Genomic DNA, 20,385 nt, shown 5'->3' with positions numbered 1-20,385 from the left:
ATATATAGTACTTACAGATACACAATTAACAATGGTGCCGGTGATAGACTGACAATGAGATAAAAAGTCCTCCACGATCGCACGAAGTATGCAATGCCGGCAAGAAACAGAAACCCTATGCTCCAGTACACATACGCAATTGCTGATATCATCGCACGTTTGGACGGGGCTACAAACTCAGTCACTAAAAATTCAGATATAAAGAAATATCTAAAGTACTTCGGTATAATAAGTGTTTTTAGGTGCAGTGTATCCTGTCATTTATTACACTACGTCAACATTTAAACAGCGCATTTAAATAGCGCATTAACTGGAAGTCCTTATATTTTTAGAGAACAACACTGAAATCCATAGGTTCTATGTAGTAAAGAAATGAATAAAAATAATCATAGATGAAGAAATGTAATGAAATTTGCACATTATTCGGAATTCAAACCCGCAAATGTTATTGAAGTATAAAACAGTTCCATTCGACCATATTAACCTATTTGACCTAATATTCAATAAGAAATTAGGCACAAGAATGGTAACAGTGCATTTCTATGAAAGTATTTTGGCGTTATGGAAGTTGAAAATGTTAAGAAATGATATGTGGTTCATATCACGCATACATTTCATTAACTAGAATCACATCAAATCAAATATACTATTTTCCCTACAATTGAAATAATACAAGATTCAGTATAAAATACAGTTATTGAAACAAAGTAATTGTATGGAAGGAGACTACAATAAGTTCTGCAAGAAAACCGCCAGAGCCTAAAGACGTAGCCACCTTTTACAAAAAAGTTGACTTTGATCATTACTTTACCATAAACGAATACAGAGATATACAGGCCTATGTTCATAGTTCCATTCAGCAGACGGAACACAAAGTAAGTCCAGTATGAGGGCGCTATGGCACAAAGTGTTCCCATGAGAATCTTTAGTGCGAGTGCAATTAGGATTCCTCGTTTCCGACCAAAGCTGCACATGCAAAAAGAATCAACATTATTATTAGGCAAGGTTACAACCCGCAGGTCTAATATAGTGTAGGTAGGATAAGATAAAATTTAAAGCGTCACACACTTAAAGCCAGGCCATATTTTGATATGCTGTAACTTAAGCTACAAATGATTTTTCTAAGACACAAAAAGCATATTTGACGAAAACTTATTAACAGTTAGTGAGATACAGATTTTTGAATACTTAAAAACTGAAGGAAAAGGGGCATATCCACCCTTTTCCACCTATCCCCCCAGTTTTTTTAAATATTGAAAAACCTGTATCTCATTAACCGTTCACAGGTTTTTAGTCAAATATGCTTTTTGTGTCTTAGAAATATCAGTTGTATAACATATCAATGTGTTTTCCTCCGGAGCCTGGCTTTAAGCGGAACGGTCATTACATTAGCTACACGAATTGCGTATTCTTTGTAAAACAATTCGCTAAATAATGACTTCGATTAATATTAATATCTTATAATATTTATTTATTTAATTATGTATAGGGCCTACATTTATTTTAAACTTTATTGAGTTTTTCATACAATTATTTGATAATTTGTCTTTTTTAATGCTCTTTGATTGTATGTTTTACAGCATTTTACAATATTTTCAAATTAACTCACTAGTCGCATATTCCTCCGAACACGATTGATCCAAAAAAGTACCCAAAAAGAAACGACGAAGCTGCCAACGAGACCTTGTAACTATCTTCACAGACCAAGTCGAACTGTATGACGAAAACAAAAACGACAATGAATGCGGAATAAATAAATAATGTGATAAGTACATTATATTCTCCTTCATGATAATGAGCCAACTTCGAATTTTAACGTCCGAGTGTAGTAGACGAGTACGCCTACCGTATTTCAGCACGATATCACAACAGGAAGCTGATCACGATATGATATGCTATTTACTGTCAAAATAAACTTTCGTTACATTTGAGATGTGTATTGCATTGCATACTCGGGTGAAAAGAACATAGGCCTACATCAAAGAAAGCACACCTAAATACAACAAATTCCTACAATATATACAGCAAGTACAATAAATATGATGAAAGACTAGGCCTATCTGGTGTAATTGAGATTAGAAAGGTTGACTGCAGTAAACATGAATGAAGTTTTAAATCTATTTGTGTTGGGGCTATTCTGAATAAGTCTGACTCTACCTGATTTATTGCTTATTTATTACAATATCGTTATGAAGAGGGTGGGTGGAATCTTGCATTATGTGCTTTAACTTCTCTAATGAATAGGACTTACAAGTTGCTCAAGTTCACAAACACTAAAACCAAAAATTCTTGAAGGTCACGGATCACGCCCATGCGCAATTCAGCACAACGACACTGCAAGTTATGGGATATTCTCTTATGTATTTTATGCACTGTATGTACATTCACGTATTCCCAACTTTAGAAAACAGATTTCATGTAATGTACTTGTATGTAGGCCTATGACATTATATAAAATCTTGAATCTTGAATCGTAGGTTTGTCGTAGAAGACACAAACATGAGTAATTTGTTACAAAAGTAAAAAAAAATTACTACTATTGTACACTTAAGCCTACTTTATAAAGAAAGTTTTGGCCAAGCCAGAAAGTCGATTTTATTATTATTATTCTCAGGGGGTAGCGCCTCTGCTATCTGCTTCTAACATTCACTAGTACAGTATCTATATCGGCTGTAATTGCTTGAATATGCCAGCTCAAATTGGCTCACGTCCAACATCAATAAGAAAAATGCTTAAATTCATCCAGAAACGAAAAAAACCCAAAAAAACATACCATAATCTGCATTTTGAATTAATTTTCATCATACATTTACTATATAGTTTGCTATTGTTGTTCAAATGTCTAGCGACGTTTAAGATAGAAATAAGGTACTACTACTACGCGAGGCGCTATATACGGTAATTCCAGAATTATTATTATTATTATTATTATTACTTTCACACCGAGCCCTGCATGGTCTATTCGCTCATTTGGAGACCACGAAGTGTCGGAGAACAGAGCAGTGATATTTATTCATTCTTCTTTAAACCATATCTATAGAGGGTGACCATTCCAGCGTATGCTAGAAAGTCGGTTGATATTCAGGGACCCATCTTAAATAAATGAAATAACGTGATGTTTTTATCAGCGAAGTTTCTTTATGAGGTTGTTTTTTGGTCGGGAGATAAAAAGTCCTGCTGTCACAGAAATTTAACCCAGGAGCCTGGGATTAGAAGGCAGGCATTTGACCACAAGGTATTCAACTCCACTCTATTTTTATTTGGTTTACATTTGTGTAGCTTTGGTTTTAAGACCAGTGGCGGATCCAGGATTTCGAAATAGAGGGGGCCAGAGAGGGACTTTCACAGATGGAGCGAGATCTATTCTACCTCAGCCCCACCATGGTTGGGCTGAGGTGAGACAAATTATGGTTATGGTACCTCTAAATGCCCGAAATGGCAATCTTGGACTTGGACTCAAAATTTTCTTGTTTTTTTTTTTAATTTTAAAAATTTAGTGGTATGGGCGCGCGGGCCGGCTGGGCCTCCTTGAATACGCCACTATAAAGACATTTTATGTTTTATGAGTTTATTTTTATCATACATTCTCGTATTATACAGGCAGATAGGCCTATAGGGTTTCTAATAGGAACATGTGAGTGCTAAGCAGGATTTGTAAAAGGGCTAATAGACTTTAATAGGTTTTAAGCAAGAGCGGTACATAAGGGTGCTAAAAGGCTTAAAGCAAAAACGATACACGAGGGTGCTATGGACAGTGACGATTCCGAAAATGTTGCAGACAGGAGTCCAAGTTCGAACGGGGCTCCCAAAACTTCTGTCAGGGTCCCGGAATAAAATGGTAGGGTTCATGGGGAGATATTTTAAGGTAAGGTAAGATGGCCCAAAGTGCTTTTAGAGTTTAGGTGTTTGCTTCAAGGACTGTGTAATCATACATAGCTAGGCCTATTATTATTATCCACTCCTTGTGTCGGACACCGAATACACGTTAATATTGTTAATGTCACCAAAATGCGGGACTCAAATAAATTTCGTTCGTATCAAGTTATTTTATTATATTTATATTATTTGTTTTATTGTTTGTTCTTATTCTTGTATTGTTTTTTTTTTTGGTCAAATAAATAAATGAAATGAAATGAATAATGTTCATTCGACCAATTAGTGTTAATAACCACAGGGTATTTTAAATTGGGATTTTGTTCGAACGTCCGGGGACACTACAATGTATAATTTGGCGAACCTATTTTGGGGCGGCGTCCCATAGTTTGAATACCAGGATTTTAGACCAAACTTTGATTATTTGGTAAATGACGATGCTAAGTCTTAAAGCAGAGAGGCTTCCCGGACATACCTAACGACGTAGCGATATGAAGACGGGTCCCATTTCAATAATTGCCGGGCCCGATAATCTGAAGCCAGGAGGGACGGACAAAGTTTTTTTCTGACCATTCCACAAATATGAGTCCGGAGTACATTTAGTCGGGGTACTCATCACACATAGGGCCTTGGTATGGGGTCTAAACTTAGCCGCTCTCGGAATGCCCATACATTCTGAGTTCTTTAATAATAATAATAATAATAATAATAATAATAATAATAATAATAATAATATGCAGAAATTTATAACGCGCCAATTCAAAAAACATTATCAAAGGCAGATAAAAAAACAGATATTATATTATTCACGGCATTAACGGACAGAAATTCATTTCCACCTTCTACATACTCATTATTAGTAACATGTTGTCAACATTTATTGAGTGTTATTGTTTGATCATGGACCTATTAATAAGATAGGTCCCATGGTTTGATTGTAAATTTAAAGGCACACAAGGATCTAAAACATACGGTTATTATTATACGGATATTACATTATTAACGGCATTAACGGACAGAAATTCATTTCCACATTCTACATCCTCATTAAGTAATATGTTGTCAACATTTACTGAAGCTTGGTTCACGTCGAACTTTTATCTAGATATACATCCACTTAACTAGTTAAAAGTTCGACGTGAACCACTCAATTATAGCTAGTTAAAGGAATTAAGTCACTTAAGTTAAGTGACTTAACTTTACTAGAATAACGGTAAATTAACTTTCTTAACGGTAAAGTCGGCTTGGATTACAAGGACACGATTACGTAACGTAGGCATCTAAGCCAACTTTGTTGTATTGTACCACCATTATCATCTTCTGTACAGTAATACTGTTAATAATAATATTTAAGACTCAAACAATGCATAAAAACTAAAGGTAGGCCTATTAATCACCCCTCATAAAATGAGCGAGTCTAAACGATAACAAAGGCTTCTGAATGTCACTTCCCTGCAGTGAATATGAGCCGATTAAATTTGATTGTTTCGTTGCAAAAATCCTGCCTAAGAATTCATATGTAAATCTCCTATAAAGTACAAAATTGACAGCAATATAGAATCACTCACCTAAACGTAGGCTATTATTAAAGTGTTATTACTTAAAAACGTGAACAATAGCTGGACTTTCAATTCAATGAGATTTTTTTTTTCTGAATGAAAGAAAATAATGAATTAAGAGACGCTTACTATATAATTTCAAAACAAAATTTAATGACAAGAAAGATCGACGTTTCGGGTCCATCATGGAACCATTCTCAAGATCAAGTAAATTGAAAAAACTAAAAACGAAAATACCAAGCAGTGACAGGAAGTAAGTAATTAATTTACATATCAATAGGGCCTACTGTGTGGAGCCATAGTGGAGCTAAGCAATAAGGGCTAATTATTGCTTAGCTCCAATTGATATGTAAATTAATTACTTACTTCCTGTCACTGCTTGGTATTTACTTGAGTCAAGCATGGAGGTATAAAATCAAGAGTCAAGTTAGCCAACAATAAGCCAGCCAACAAGCCAGCCCACAATTCTAGCCAACAATCCAGATAAGATACGATCGCGTTGGACTGCAGTTTCACTATTTACTTCACCGTGGGTGCGGCGGCGAAGCACAGTTTTATTGACCAATGCTGAGGGAATAGAAGGTGTGGGGGTGGGTGGATGGGTAACATTAATACGGTATGAAAATTAAAGGATGGCGAGATAAGGGGAAGGGGTCGGGACAATCGGAGGGGAGTTGGGAACAATATTGTTCGAAAACGACAGATAGTTCCTAAAAATCACTTAGGCCTATGATGTTATCCCCTCAACTCATATCAACGTTAGGCCTAGATAGGGACCGGAGCTCACGTTTTCCCCACCTTTTTTAGTTTTCACTCATTTTAACAGGCCTACTGGTCTGCGCAAGGGGTGTAAATGTAGATAATTATTGCTAACCTTTTTATAATTTTCACCACATCGAAGTTAGAGTGGGACCGGAGGCCCGTTTACTATAGCCTCCACCACATTAATTTTCCTCATTTTCGTAGTGGTATGCGGGAGGGGTGTAAATGTAGGTAACGATTGCTCGAAAACGGCAGATTGTTCCTGGAAATCCCTTGGTGGGGTTATGATGTGATACCCCCTCATTCACCGCATCGAAGTTAGAGTGGGACCGGAGGTCCCGTTTTATATCCCCACCACTTTAATTTTCTTCCTTTTCGTATTGGTATGCGGGAGGAGTGTAAATATAGGTAACGATTGCTCGAAAACGGCAGATTGTTCCTGGAAATCCCTTGGTAGGATTATGGAGTGATACCCCCTCATTTACCCCATCGAGGTTAGAGTGGGACCCGAGGTCCCGTTTAATAGATCCACCTTTTTATAATTTTCACTCATTTTCATATATACTGTACTGTGCGGGATCGGTGTATTTTGGTAACAATTGCTCGAAAACGGCAGATTGTTCCTAGAAATCCCTTGGTGGAATTATGGTGTAATACCCCCTCATTCAACCCATCAAGGTTACCGTTTATTGGCCCCCACCATTTTAATTTTCACTCATTTTTGTACTGGTTGCGGGAGGGGTGTAAATGTAGGTAACAATTTCTCGAAAATGATAGATTGTTCCTGGAAATCCCTTGGTGGGGTTATGATGTGATACCCTCTCATTCACTGCATGGAAGTTAGAATGGGACCGGAGGTCCCGTTTAATAGCCTCAACTTTTTCTAATTTTGACTCATTTTCGTACTGGTATGGGGAGGGGTGTAAATGTAGGTAACGATTGCTTGAAAACGGCAAAAACTTTGTTGGGGTGATTGAGGGGGTATCACACCATAATCCTACCAAGGGATTTTTAGGAACAATTTGCCGGTTTGAAAAATGGTTACCTACATTTATACCCAAATCATAATGAAAACGAGCGAAAATTATAAAAAGGTGGGGCTATTAACCGGACCTCCTGTCCCTATCTAACTTTGTTAGGGGTTATTTAGGGGTTATCGCACCATAATCTTACCAAGGGATTTTTAGGAACAATTTGCCGTTTTTGAGAAATCGTTGCCTACATTTACACCCTCAACAGTATGAAAATGAGTGAAAATTATAAAAAGGCGGGGTTATTAAACCGGACCGTCAGTCCCACTCTAACTGAGTTGGGGTGAATGAATGGGTACCACACCATACTCCCACCAAGGGATTTTCAGGAACAATCTGCCGTTTTCGTGTAATTGTACTCTAAATTTATACTCCTCCAGCCTAAAAATTCCTTCCACCTGAAATTTAGTGGAAATTTTTGAAAGTGGGGCTAATAAACGGTATCCCCGGTCCCACTTTATGGGCACACACCATAATCCTACCAAGAGATTTTCAGGAACAATCTGCCGTTTTCGAGAAATCGTTACCTACATTTACACCCTAACAGTATGAAAATGAGTGAAAACTATAAAATGATGGGGCTATTAAACCGAATCTCCGGTCCCACTCCTAACGCTTTTGGGGTGATTGAAGGGGTATCACACCATAACCTTACCAAAGGATTTCCAGGAACAATCTGCCGTTTTCGAGTAATTCAAGTTCTCTAAATTTACACCCCTTCCGCCTAAAAATTCCTCCCACCTGAAATTTAGTGGAATTTTTTGTTTAAATGGGGCTATTAAACGGGACCCCGGTCTCACTTTAACTTCGATGGGATGAATCAGGGAGTATCACACCATAATCCTACCAAGGGATTTTCCAGAACAATCTCCCGTTCTCAATAAATCTTTACCTATATTTACACTCCAACATTTTATAAATTAGTGAAAATTATAAAATGGTGGGCTATTAAACCGGACCTCCTGTCCCACTCTAACTTTGTTAGGGTGATTGAGTGGGAATCACACCATACTCTTACCAAGGGATGTTCAGGAACAATCTGCCGTTTTTGAGAAATCGTTACTCTTACATTACACCCCTTAACAGTATAAAAATGAGTGAAAATTATAAAAAGGTTTGGCCATTAAACCGGACCTCCGGTCCCACTCTAACTTCGATAGGGGGGGGGGGTTGAGGGTGTATCGCACCATAACCCCATCAAGGGATTTCCAGGAACAATTTGCCGTTTTCGAGTAATTGTTCTCCAAATTTACACCCCTCCCGCCTTAAAATTCCTCCCACCTGAAATTTAGTGGAAATTCTTTAAAATGGGGCTATTAAACGTGACCCCCAGTCCCACTTTAACTTCGATGGGGTGAATGAAGAATTATCACACCATAATCATACCAGTACGAAAATGAGGAAAATTAAAGTGGTGGGGGCTATTAAACGGGACCTCCGGTCCCACTATAACTTCGATGCGGTGAATGAGGGGTATCACATCATAACCCCACCAAGGGATTTCCAGGAACAATCTGCCGTTTCCGAGCAATGGTTACCTACACTTACACCCCTCCCGCATACCAGTACGAAAATGAGGAAAATTAAAGTGGTGGGGGCTATTAAACGGGACCTCCGGTCCCACTCTAACTTCGATGCGGTGAATGAGGGGGCATCACATCATAACCCCACCAAGGGATTTCCACGAACAATCTGCCGTTTTAGAGCAATCGTTACCTACATTTACACCCCTCCCGCATACCAGTACGAAAATGAGGAAAATTAAAGTGGTGGGGTATTATTATTATTATTTAGCATTAATTATATTACAATGATAGTTTGGACAAGTTCAATAACGCCGGAATGGTATCTGTCTCTTATACACATCTAGATGTGTATAAGAGACAGATACACACCCCTGGATACGTGAGTTTAGTTTAAAGGGAAAAAAGTTTACTCGCCTACCTCTGACACAATAGTAGACCTATACATAGATCTGTCGTAGGTCCATCCATGTTCGCAACTTGCTAGCTCTGTTTCATTATTATTAACACCATCCACATCTCCTGTGTACATCCTACACATGGTTTCATTGATGAATGGGGTATTTTTGTCGTCTGGGGGTAAGATGTTGTTCGCTATACCGAATTCGTAGTCGGACGCGCTGCAATTTGTATTCGTTGTGTTGTCAGTATCCTTACAAAAGTGGTCCATCGTTCCATTTAAAAACACCGTAGAAATATTCGTGAAAGTGTTCGTGATAATTACGAGGCAAACAATATGTGTAATTTGCCTGTGATAACGACCATACTTTCCAGTATACTTGAAGACGCCGTCGAACTTCATGCTTACACGTAACCAATTCAAGTACTGACAATGTACTAGCGTTTGAAGTATCCTCCACACAAACACAGTAGGGTGGCAGGTCAAAGTATGAAACGCCCTGATTGCCTGTGCGGGTCATTACGTCCGGCACAATTACCATTCGAACCAATGACATTCGACCCAATAATCATTCGACCCAATTCCATGCGGCCCAATCATGTTAAATGGGTCAAACGAAACTACGTCTGCAAAGGCAGTCAGGGCGCTTCATAATAAGGGATTGTTTGGACGAGTAAGTTGCGTTCATATTGTACAGAAAAACTTTATGATTGGAGCAGAGGTTCCATTTAACAGTCAATATGAGGCATGCCATTCTAAAATAGAACATTTCTTCGCCGAATGCCAGTTTGCCGACGGACGTTTTGCCGACAGATAGTTGACCGAAAGAAAATTCACCGACAGCCGATTCGCCGACAACCAATTCGCCCACAGACATTTCGCCGACAATTTATTTTTGTGATGTTGTGATTGATGTTTCTTCGACAGATGTTTTGTTTTGTTGAGGACGGGTAGTCATCATGGAAAGTCGTCACTTATAGTTATCCATACATGCAGACACACTTTCAATAGGCCTATATTAATCATGGAATGCAAGATTCTGCCAAAAATATTAAATACAGGCCTATAATAAACACTTGTTTATCTATATTTTCATTAAATATTAAGCGACGGTAATAACTAAAGCAATATAAAAGGGCATTTAAAAAAAATTAGTACAAACTTATATAAAAAGAAATAAAGGATACAAGATACCAGGTGTAACTTTAATGCAAATTTAAGAAAAAATTTAAATGTACACATTATACTTTAAAGTAATAATATTCAAATGTTTGAAATGCACCAGAATACGACGTATTACAAAAATATACTGTAAAGTTTAAATATACAAATGGAGGACACATTACAATATTAATTGATCGGTATCTTTTGTTTATTCACGTATAACATTCAAAATATATCAGCACAGGATGAATTACAGTTTAATTACAGTATGGTACAAACTAGGCAAATCAATAAATTAATGGGTAGGCCTATATGCAATTCAATAAATGTGGAATAAATTAAGTTAGCAATATACAAATTTAATTTAAAAAAAGTCAAATTGATTATCTGTTTATATATACATTAGATACAGAAAATTACAAATTAAAAAATAAGGAAATTTACTTAAAAATAGATGATCATACAATTAAAAAAATACTTATTCATTAAAAAAATAATTATGTAACAAAATTGCACAATATTGTAATACAATAACTATTCAATAAGTCAAAATAAAATATAGACGGTGCACGAAAACATGTACATACGTCACTTAAATACTGTCTGACACGTTATTACTTGGGGTGGGGGGGGGGGGGGCTTTGTTCTGACTTAGGCAATGAACTGTCTAGGAGTTGGGAGGTTTTAGTTAAAAGCATTTATTAAATAAAACAAAAATTAAGTGACATGTATTATGACAAAAAAAAAAATGGGATTTCGAATCATATTTTGATGAAGAGTTTTTTCTTTTTAATAGCGACTGAGCATTAAAGCTAGATAAAGGAAGATTCAACAAACATAATTAAATTCAAAGTTATTCTTCTCCTTCCCCTTCCTTTTCTTCTTCTTCTTCTTCTTCTTCATCTTCTTCCTCCTTTTCTTCTTCTTCCTCTTCTTCTTCTTCTTCTTCTTCTTCTTCTTTCTTTCCCTCTTCTTCCTTTTCTTCTTCTTCTTCTTCTTCTTCTTCTTCCTCTTCTTCTTCTTCTTCTTCTTCATCCTCTTCTTCTTCTTCTTCTTCTTCTTCCTCTTCTTCTTTCTTCTTCTTCTTCTTCTTCTTCTTCTTTCTTTCCCTCTTCTTCTTCTTCTTCTTCTTCATCCTCTTCTTCTTCTTCATCCTCTTCTTCTTCTTCTTCTTCCCTCTTCTTCTTCTTCTTCTTCTTCTTCTTCTTCTTCTTCTTCTTCTTCTTCTTCTTCTTCTTCTTCTTCTTCTTCTTCTTCTTCTTCTTCTTCTTCTTCTTCTTCTTCTTCTTCTTCTTCTTCTTCTTCTTCTTCTTCTTCTTCTTCTTCTTCTTTTTCTTCTTCTTCTTCTTCTTCTTCTTCTTTTTCTTCTTCTTCTTCTTCTTCTTCCTCTTCCTCTTCTTCTTCTTCCTCTTCTTCTTCTTCTTCCTCTTCTCCTTCGTCTTCCTTTTCTTCTTCTTTTTCTTCTTCTTCTTCTTCCTCGTCTTCTCCTTCCTCTTCCCTTCCCTCTTCTTCCTTTTCTTTTTCTTCTTCTTCTTCCTCTTTTTCTTCTTTTTCTTCTTCTGCTTCTTCTTCTTCTTCTTCTTCTTCTTCTTCTTCTTCTTCTTCTCCTCCTTCTTCTTCTGGTTTAACAATTGGATTTCCCAAACTTATTTGACGAACAATATACTGCTAAAAATAATAACAGCCTATAACGTCACTTATTATTTTACAAGTGGTTTTATTTATTAACGATTTTAAGTCTTTTTTCATAGAACTTTAGTAACAGAAACAACCTAATTTTATTTGTTCCTAAATAGGTGCTTTTTCGCGACTTGCTGAAATTTTTCGTGGCCTGAATTTGGGTCGCGACCCACAGTTTGGGAAGCCCTGAAGTGTGAATTGACTTCAATCGGTGTCCTTTTCAAATGGCGATATGTTGAAAAATATAGTGGCTCAACTCTGAATTTGAGTTCGCCGACAAGATTGAAGTATGATAATGGTTTGTTTCTCATGGATGGGTCCGGGTGAGATCATCGTAGTTTGGTTTCACACAAGCGGTGCTAGGAATATTTTTTCCTTTACTCTGTTCATTCATTTCAAGAAGCGCTCAGATATTCGCTTGCGCGTCGGAGTTTGTCAACAAACTTTCGCCGACAAGTTGAAAGCATGTGAAAATATTGGGGGGGGGGGGCTTGTTTTTTCATGAACCATCAGCCGGTGTAGAGCCCACAAATGTAAAAATCTACCACAAATGTCAAACCATTCCACCCACAAATGTCAAATAACTGCAAATGTCATAACATGTCAACAACAAATGTAAAAATAACCACAAATGTAAAAACAATCGCTCACAAATGAAAAAATCTGTTTAACCACAAATGTAGTAAAATTTCACCTACAAATGCGGAAATTTCCATTTTCACCTCAAATGTCATAACATGTCAACTGCAAATGTAAAACTTTTCCTAAGCACTTAAATCCTTAAAATATTGAAAGACCCTAATTAATAATAATAACTGCTATAGTAGAGCAGCTAAAGTATCAAGTTGCGCATTTTAGTAGAGCAGCTAAGGCCCAAGCTGTGCACTTAATTACCATAGTACGGTAATACAAACGCAGTAATGCATCTAATAAAGTAAATGTAACTTATAAACGACATGTTTCGACGTGTCCCACGTCATCATCAGGTAATAACGCTTATGCTACTAACGGTTTAAATACTACCGGTCAGACGTAAGACGAAACAAGCAAATATTAAGGTAAGTTATGTATATAGAAGTCAGGAATGCTATAGTAAGTCATGTATATAGGAATTAAAATGAATGATATTGTAATGAGTTGTTGTTTGTTAAGTGACGGATTTCCCCAAGCAATGTAAAGGGCTTCTTTTATTTTAAGTTGATAAGTGTTGTAGGCGGAGAATAGTAGGAGGATCCAAAATGATGGGCGATAGTTTTCTGTTCAGGTAGTTATGTATTGTTTTATTAATTAATGAGATCGGATAACAATTTCTTTGAAAAATGAGTACAAGTTTTCTTAAATCGTTATGAAATCCCAACCATGTGTTGTTAATTTTGAATGTACGGTCTATTAGAGTGCGTAGAAGTCCCAGTTTATATGTATGTGACGTTGTTATCCGATCTCATTAATTAAGAAAACAATACATAACTACCTGAACAGAAAACTATCGCCCATCACTTTGGATCCTCCTAAAACGCAAACACAACCTTCTTATTTTAAGTTAAAAAAATTAACGTTATGGTCAAAAATTATTGCTCTAACATTAATGTCAGACTTGCTTTCAAGTCATATAAATTATCAATTTTTTTAAACTTAAAAGACTATGTCCCAACTAATCTCCGAGCCCGAGTTGTCTACAAATTTACTTGCGCGGGGTGTAACTCCGTGTATATTGGCGAGACCAATAGACACGTAGAAACACGGATTAAGGAGCATTTAGTTCGGGACAAGTCATCACACATATTTCAACATCTTCAAAACTCTGCTAAATGTCAAAACACATCTAATTCAGACTGTTTTAATATTCTTGACTCCGCCCACAACACTTATCAACTTAAAATAAAAGAAGCCCTTTACATTGCTTGGGGAAATCCGTCACTTAACAAACAAACAACTCATTAAAATATCACTCTCTCATTCTAATTCATTCTAATTCCTATATACATGACTTACTATAGCATTCCTGACCTCTATAAACATGACTTACCTTAATATTTGCTTGCTTCGTCTTACATCTGACCGGTAGTAGGCCTATTTAAACCGTTAGTAGCATAAGCGTTATTAATTACCATAGTATAAACTTGGCACAAGATATCTTTGATATGTGCAGATTAAAATAAAAAGTTGTTTGCCAAGAGTTTCCGACGCCTACTATGGCCGCCAATTTGAATTATAAGGCCCATAGGGATCCATATATCTTGGCAACGGATAATCGTAGAGATTTAATTTTGGTCTAATGTTTCTATTTGCACTAATGCAATGTTTTGTCCAAAAGTGACCGGAAATGACTTTATAGAATTTGACCTACAAAACTTGCAGTATAGGCCTAACCCTATCTCTATAACCGTTAATCATAGAGACCTAATTTTGGCCTCAAATTGTTCAGACCATGCATGTTTCTATTTGCACTAATGTAACTTTTTGACCAAAAGTGACAGGAAAGGATGCTTCTGACCTTTGACCCTAGGTACGCCGTAGTTATCTCAGTAACCGTTGGTCATAGAGACCTAATTTTGGCCTCAAATTGTTTCAGAATATCCATGTTGCTATTTAAACAACTGCAACGTTTTGTCTAAAAGTGACACGAAATGACATTTCTGACCTTTTACCCTAGGTACCTTGTTGCATATGCATATCTCCATAACCGTTAGTCATATGGACACCTAATTTGAGTTTTACGTTTTTTTGGTGAAAATACTGTATATGTATATATTTGCTTTTAGTCCGAAAGTGATCGGAATGACATTTCTGATCTTTGACCCTAGATAACCAGAATGATTATACATATCTGTATATTATGGTCTAATCTATAGGCTCTAATGAAGAATTTTGTCCTATGGTCAACGGATATATATCTGATATCTGACTTCAAATTCTTCCTAAATTTACTTACAGTTTACTTAATCGTTTATTTATTTTATTTCACCCAACAGCGTGAACTCAAATAACAGGGAGCATAAATACAATACAATATAAAATCATGAGAAACACTATATCTGACCTTTAATATTATTTTTGTTTTATTAACACAAGAAAAAAACGTTTCTTCTATAATCTATATGATAAGCATGCAGCTGTAATACCTTATATTGATTTGTAAGGTAGAGACGCCACCTTAAGGGTGCGACTAATAAAATTTAATTAATATTTTTTTTTGCTTTTCCATTATTATTATGACTGCATAATAAACAAAAATATCAAATTACATTAATTCTTATACTCTTTTGACAAACATTTGTTTAAATAAAACAGTTTATTTCAAGTTATTTATTCAGTACATAGGTTAGTTGGCCATACTTCATTATAGACATGTTGTTAGCCATAACCACATCCCATTTATCTTGGGATAAGGGGATGGTTTCATATACTCAACCGCAATCTACATCATTTCTGATCCGCTTTACTGCCAGAGGGCAAGATGATTGTTTACCAAACTATTTCCTTCATTTTGGTATACATTTATGTAAGCTTCGTACCACAGTACAATCGCACTACAAATACTTTTGGAACAAACTTTAAAGTTTGTTCAATTATTTTGTACACGATTTCGAATGATTTCATGAATACATTTGGATTTACGTCACTGCAAGGAACCGAAATATTCTCAGTAGGTCTAGTCTGGCTCTGTGACCATTTTGCTATTTTATAAATATACTGTTTGTTTATTCAGAAATCACATAAATATAGAGTACTAATAAACGTATTAGTATCTGATAGTTTTCATTTACCTATTTGGGGTCTGAGTTTGTGTAGTGAATACGTTTTCAATGGTCTACTGTACGTCTGAAGAGGTCTTATTTTTCTTTTCTTTTTCTAAACAGCCATAAAATAGGTGGTAGAAAAATTCTAGAGTGATTAATAACATTAGGACTAATGAAAACGAAGTGGACCATCATGAATGGAGGCCAGGGGACCAGAAAGGTTCTGTGATAATTTGCAACGGATAACAGTCAAATAGGCCTGTTAGTGATGCATCACGCTGCTACCCTTGAAGGTGTTTCACTATTTGTGTAAGATTCTCATGGTTCGTCTGGGTTTATTAATAGTTTTTAATGAAAATAAGCGGGCGGGGCGGAGTGCGCCGGCAGGGATTTAATTAAATAAGATTTTTAAAATATATATATTAACCTTCTTAGATCAACATTATGCTAAGTTTGCCAATCCTAACCGATTGCCGGAAGTAAACAAACACCAAGCAACCAATTGAAAAGATTATATCACGTGATTGCTCTTAGACAATCATGTTGTGTTTGTTTTGTCCTTAGATACCTATGCTTACATTATTAAGAACTTTTTTTTATTGGATAAAACAGATAGAATATATATATATATATATATATATATATATATATATATGCTGAAGAAGACACGAGGACGGGTTGAAATATTCATGTTTTGAATAAAATGGTAAGATTAAAGGTAATACTATATGTTTATGACATAATCATACTTTGCTCAAATTACATGTTATACTGTCTATTTGGCCTCTTTTCTCGAAACCTGGTGATCCAGTTTACAGCCATTTCGCAGTTTTGGGTCACAATTATTTACAATTCAATATAATCTATATGTAGATTAGGATAATCATCACAATCAAGGATCGTTATGCGTAAGACAAACACAACTTTTTATGATGATCGATCCTTCGCTTTTGCATCATCTCACTTCTAGAAAACAGTCTTCTCGAATATTATCATGCTATCTGCAACATTACCCGACGAATTAATTAGTTAAAAACTTCTAAAAAATGTATAGCTACACAATATCATTTTGCCTGCATTTTTTCTTGGGAACTCCGGTCTTGGCCAGCATCACAAATTAAATGTCCTGTACTGGAAGGGAACATGCTCATTCCTTTACTCGATCCACCTAGATAGGGTCCGGGATTGGGTTAGGGTGCTGACGGTGACCCCTCAGAGATTCGGTATACAGTGTTTGTGGCGATTCTGCCAGGACCGAATCAATAATCGACATCCATACACAGTGAAAGATCACACACAGAGACAGACACATGTGTTTCCATCGTCCATCTTTTATTATCCTCTCCTCTTCATCTCATAAATACAGCCCTCTCTTCCAGAGGGCGCCCTGCTCGTGGCTGATCGCCACATATTCATTTTGTTGTGCCATATCTTCGTGTTTTATTTGTGTGTGTTTGTGTGTGCATTTGTTTATCTAAATATTTTATTTATTTTATAATGTGAAGCAAAAAGGAGTTTTTCTTGCATTATGCGCTTGAAGTCTACAAGTGCCTTCTTCATATTACTATTATTATTAGTTCAGTATAAATTCAAAACAAACTCTTCCTGAGACGTTTCCTGTGCAACTGTAAGATGTGTATAAGAGACAGGTACAATGTTCTCATCTACATTCCGGTTATAAGAGTTAAAGGGTCAAAAATGTCATTTCCAGTCACATTTTGTCAATATATTGCATTAGAGAAAAGAGATACATGTATGTTCCAAATAGTTTGAGACCATTCTGAGATATGCCTAAGCTACAGGTTACGTATGTCATTTCCAATCTCTTTTGGACAAAACTTTACAGTAGTTCAAATAGCAACATGCATATTCTGAACAATTTTAGGCCAAAACTAGGTGTACATGACCAATGGTAATAGAGGTATAGATATGCTATAGGGTCATTTGTGTCAAAGGTAAGAAATTTCATTTCCGGTCAATTTTAGACAAAATGTTTCATTAGTGCAAATAGAAATGTATGTTCCGAAAAAATTGAGGTTAAACTTATGACCAACGGTTATGGAGATATAAATATCCTACAGGGTACCTAGGGTCAAAGGCCATAAACTTAATTTCGGGACAACATGTTGCATAATAGGAACATGCATGTTCTGAAAAAATTGAAGACAAAATTAAGTTTCTATGGCCAACCGTTTTTTAAGATATGGATATGCTAGGTGTCTAGGGTCAAAGGTCAGAAATGCCATTTCCGGTCACTTTTAGGCAAAATGTTACGTTAGCAAATAGAAACATGCATGTTCTGAACACTTTGAGGCAAAAACTCTCTATGACTAACAGTTTTGGAGATGTGGACATGCTTGGGTCATGTAGGCTCAAAGGTAAAAAATGCCATTTCATATCATTTTTGGACAAAATCCTACATTAGAGCAAATAAAAATATGTATGTGCCAATAATTTGCGCGATTTTTCGTTGCCAAGATATATGGACCCCGTCTTTTAGAGGCGGTCATTTTAATGACGGCCTTATCAGGAGTCAGAAACTTGGAGCAAAACTTTTTTTTTTTAAATTTACACATATTAAAGATATTTTGTACCAAGTTTCATGCTTTGGTAATAAAGTGTACAACGTTGCCCTTAGTTGCTCTACTAAAATGCGCAAGTTGGTGCTTTAGCTGCTTTACTATAGCAGTTAATTATAGCTTTTCAATATTTTAAGGATTTAAGTGTTTAGGAAAATGTTTACATTTGCAGTTGACATGTTATGACATTTGAGGTAAAAATGGAAATTTCTACATTTGTAGGTGAAATTTTACTACATTTGTGGTTAAGCAGATTTTTTTCATTTGTGGGCGATTGTTTTTACATTTGTGGTTATTTTTACATTTGCGGTTGACATCTTATGACATTTAAGGTAAAAATGGAAATTTTTACATTTGTAAGTGAAATGTTTCTAAATTTGTGATTATACAGATTCGTGCATTTGTGGGCGATTGTTTTTACAATTGTGGTTATTTTTACATTTGTGGTTGACATGTTATGACATTTGGGGTTATTTTGACATTTGCGGGTAGAATGTTTTGACATTTGTGGTTATATTTACATTTGTGGTAGATTTTTACATTTGTGAACCCTACAGCCCGTTCTGTGGTATATAAAAACTGAGAGGCCTGAAAATTTTGTCATATGTCCATTCGTTCACCATGGAGTTTGTCTCAACTGAACGAGGCAGTCGGAGACTTCTTTATGAAGGATAGTCATATATCCCTGATAAGCAGAGAGATGCAACCAGTCATTGGAGATGCGAGAAAAGGGGATGAATGTAAGGCTAGGTTAACAACAGAGTACGACCATCTAAAAAATCAGCCTTCTGAACATAGTCACCCACGAGATCTAATACGAATGCATGTCGCAAGGACTGTGTCCGAACTCCGTCCTTGTATGATGATATTGTGTTTTTGGGTGTCGTTGCCCATAATCTGTAAATGATTTTCCCAATTAAAATTAGGCCTATAATAATTATGCCTTCATACCATGAGTCATGAGATTTTATGATTTCATAGTTTATAATTACGCTAATTTTTTTTGTCGTTATCTACATAAATCTGATTAGTTCTCAATCATATCATAGAAGCAGTAATGGTTTGAAATACTTCAATTAATGATAGTGTTTAAATTGGATTATACAGGCCTAAGTGTGCAAAGAATAAATATTTTAACGTGCTCATACGTTTTAAAGCCTAGTTAGGCCTGCTTTAATGATTTAATACAATACCAAATTCACTGAAATAATTTTTCAATAGTGTCAATTTTGTTTATACTGTTATATAATAATTCAATCTATTTCAGTAAATATCTATTATTTTGCATAATTGATCGAGGCCACGGACGCTCCGATCCAATGACAATCAAATTAATCCTATGGGTGGGTTTAAAGACCTTCAGCAAGTAGCCCCTATACACAGCCTCTGATGAAGAACAGTAGGGGTCTGCAGATAGGCCTACAACATTGAGGGGGTGGGGGTTCAGTATAAATTCAAAACAAACTCTTCCTGAGACGTTTCCTGTGCAACTGTACTCTTATTATAGAGCGTTTCCTCCATTGCTATCCTAATACGCTCTTTCTTCTAGGCCTCATAATTAATGTACAAGTTTTGTCACAAAAAACTTAATGTACCTTCCATATTTCCAATATAATTACATCTTGAAAACAATAATGCTAAACATTTTTAATTTGGCTGCAAACTCAACTGAGGAAGTAACATTTATGAGGACACTTTGCCAAATAAATTACAATAGTGCCTCCGGCTAATTAGAACATTATTACAGCGTAAATCCTTCCAAGTATGACTATAGTTCTTGTATATATTTATGTATATGAAAATATTGAAAATGCCCTTTCAGGTCTGTCCGAAAGCAGTAATTTGGATATTCAGAATTTTGATTCAAAATTGCTTAGGGTTGCCTCCCAATATATTGCAAAATCTCTTTCCTCTATAATAAATTTGTCTATTAGGCTGGGTATTGTTCCTGAGGATTGGAAACTCGCAAAAACAACACCTATCTATAAAGGTAGTGGATGTAAGCAGACGATGACTAACTATAGACCCATCTCCGTGGTTTGCCATATTTCAAAAATTGTTGAAAGAGAAATTC

General features: G+C 35.9%; 1 protein-coding gene across 1 annotated transcript in view; it reads right to left on the bottom strand.

Moving 5' to 3' along the window:
- The window catches only part of LOC117122679 (organic cation transporter protein-like), a 16,686-nt gene extending 7,086 nt beyond the window's left edge, over positions 1-9,600 (bottom strand). Inside the window, exons 1-4 of the mRNA XM_033268400.1 lie at positions 9,170-9,600; positions 1,610-1,713; positions 812-966; positions 16-184 (exon numbers count right to left, since the gene is read on the bottom strand). Coding sequence (XP_033124291.1) covers positions 16-184; positions 812-966; positions 1,610-1,713; positions 9,170-9,550 — 809 coding nt within the window. The 5' untranslated portion in view covers positions 9,551-9,600. The remainder of the gene's footprint in view (positions 1-15; positions 185-811; positions 967-1,609; positions 1,714-9,169) is intronic.
- Between the last annotated feature and the right edge of the window lie 10,785 nt (positions 9,601-20,385).

Source organism: Anneissia japonica, unplaced genomic scaffold (genome assembly GCF_011630105.1).
Source record: "Anneissia japonica isolate Jap-2015-1 unplaced genomic scaffold, ASM1163010v1 scaffold287957_len1322810_cov207, whole genome shotgun sequence".
NCBI lineage: Eukaryota > Metazoa > Echinodermata > Crinoidea > Comatulida > Comatulidae > Anneissia > Anneissia japonica.
The sequence above is the reverse complement of the archived record's forward strand: the minus strand, read 5'-3'. Positions and strand labels throughout refer to the sequence as shown.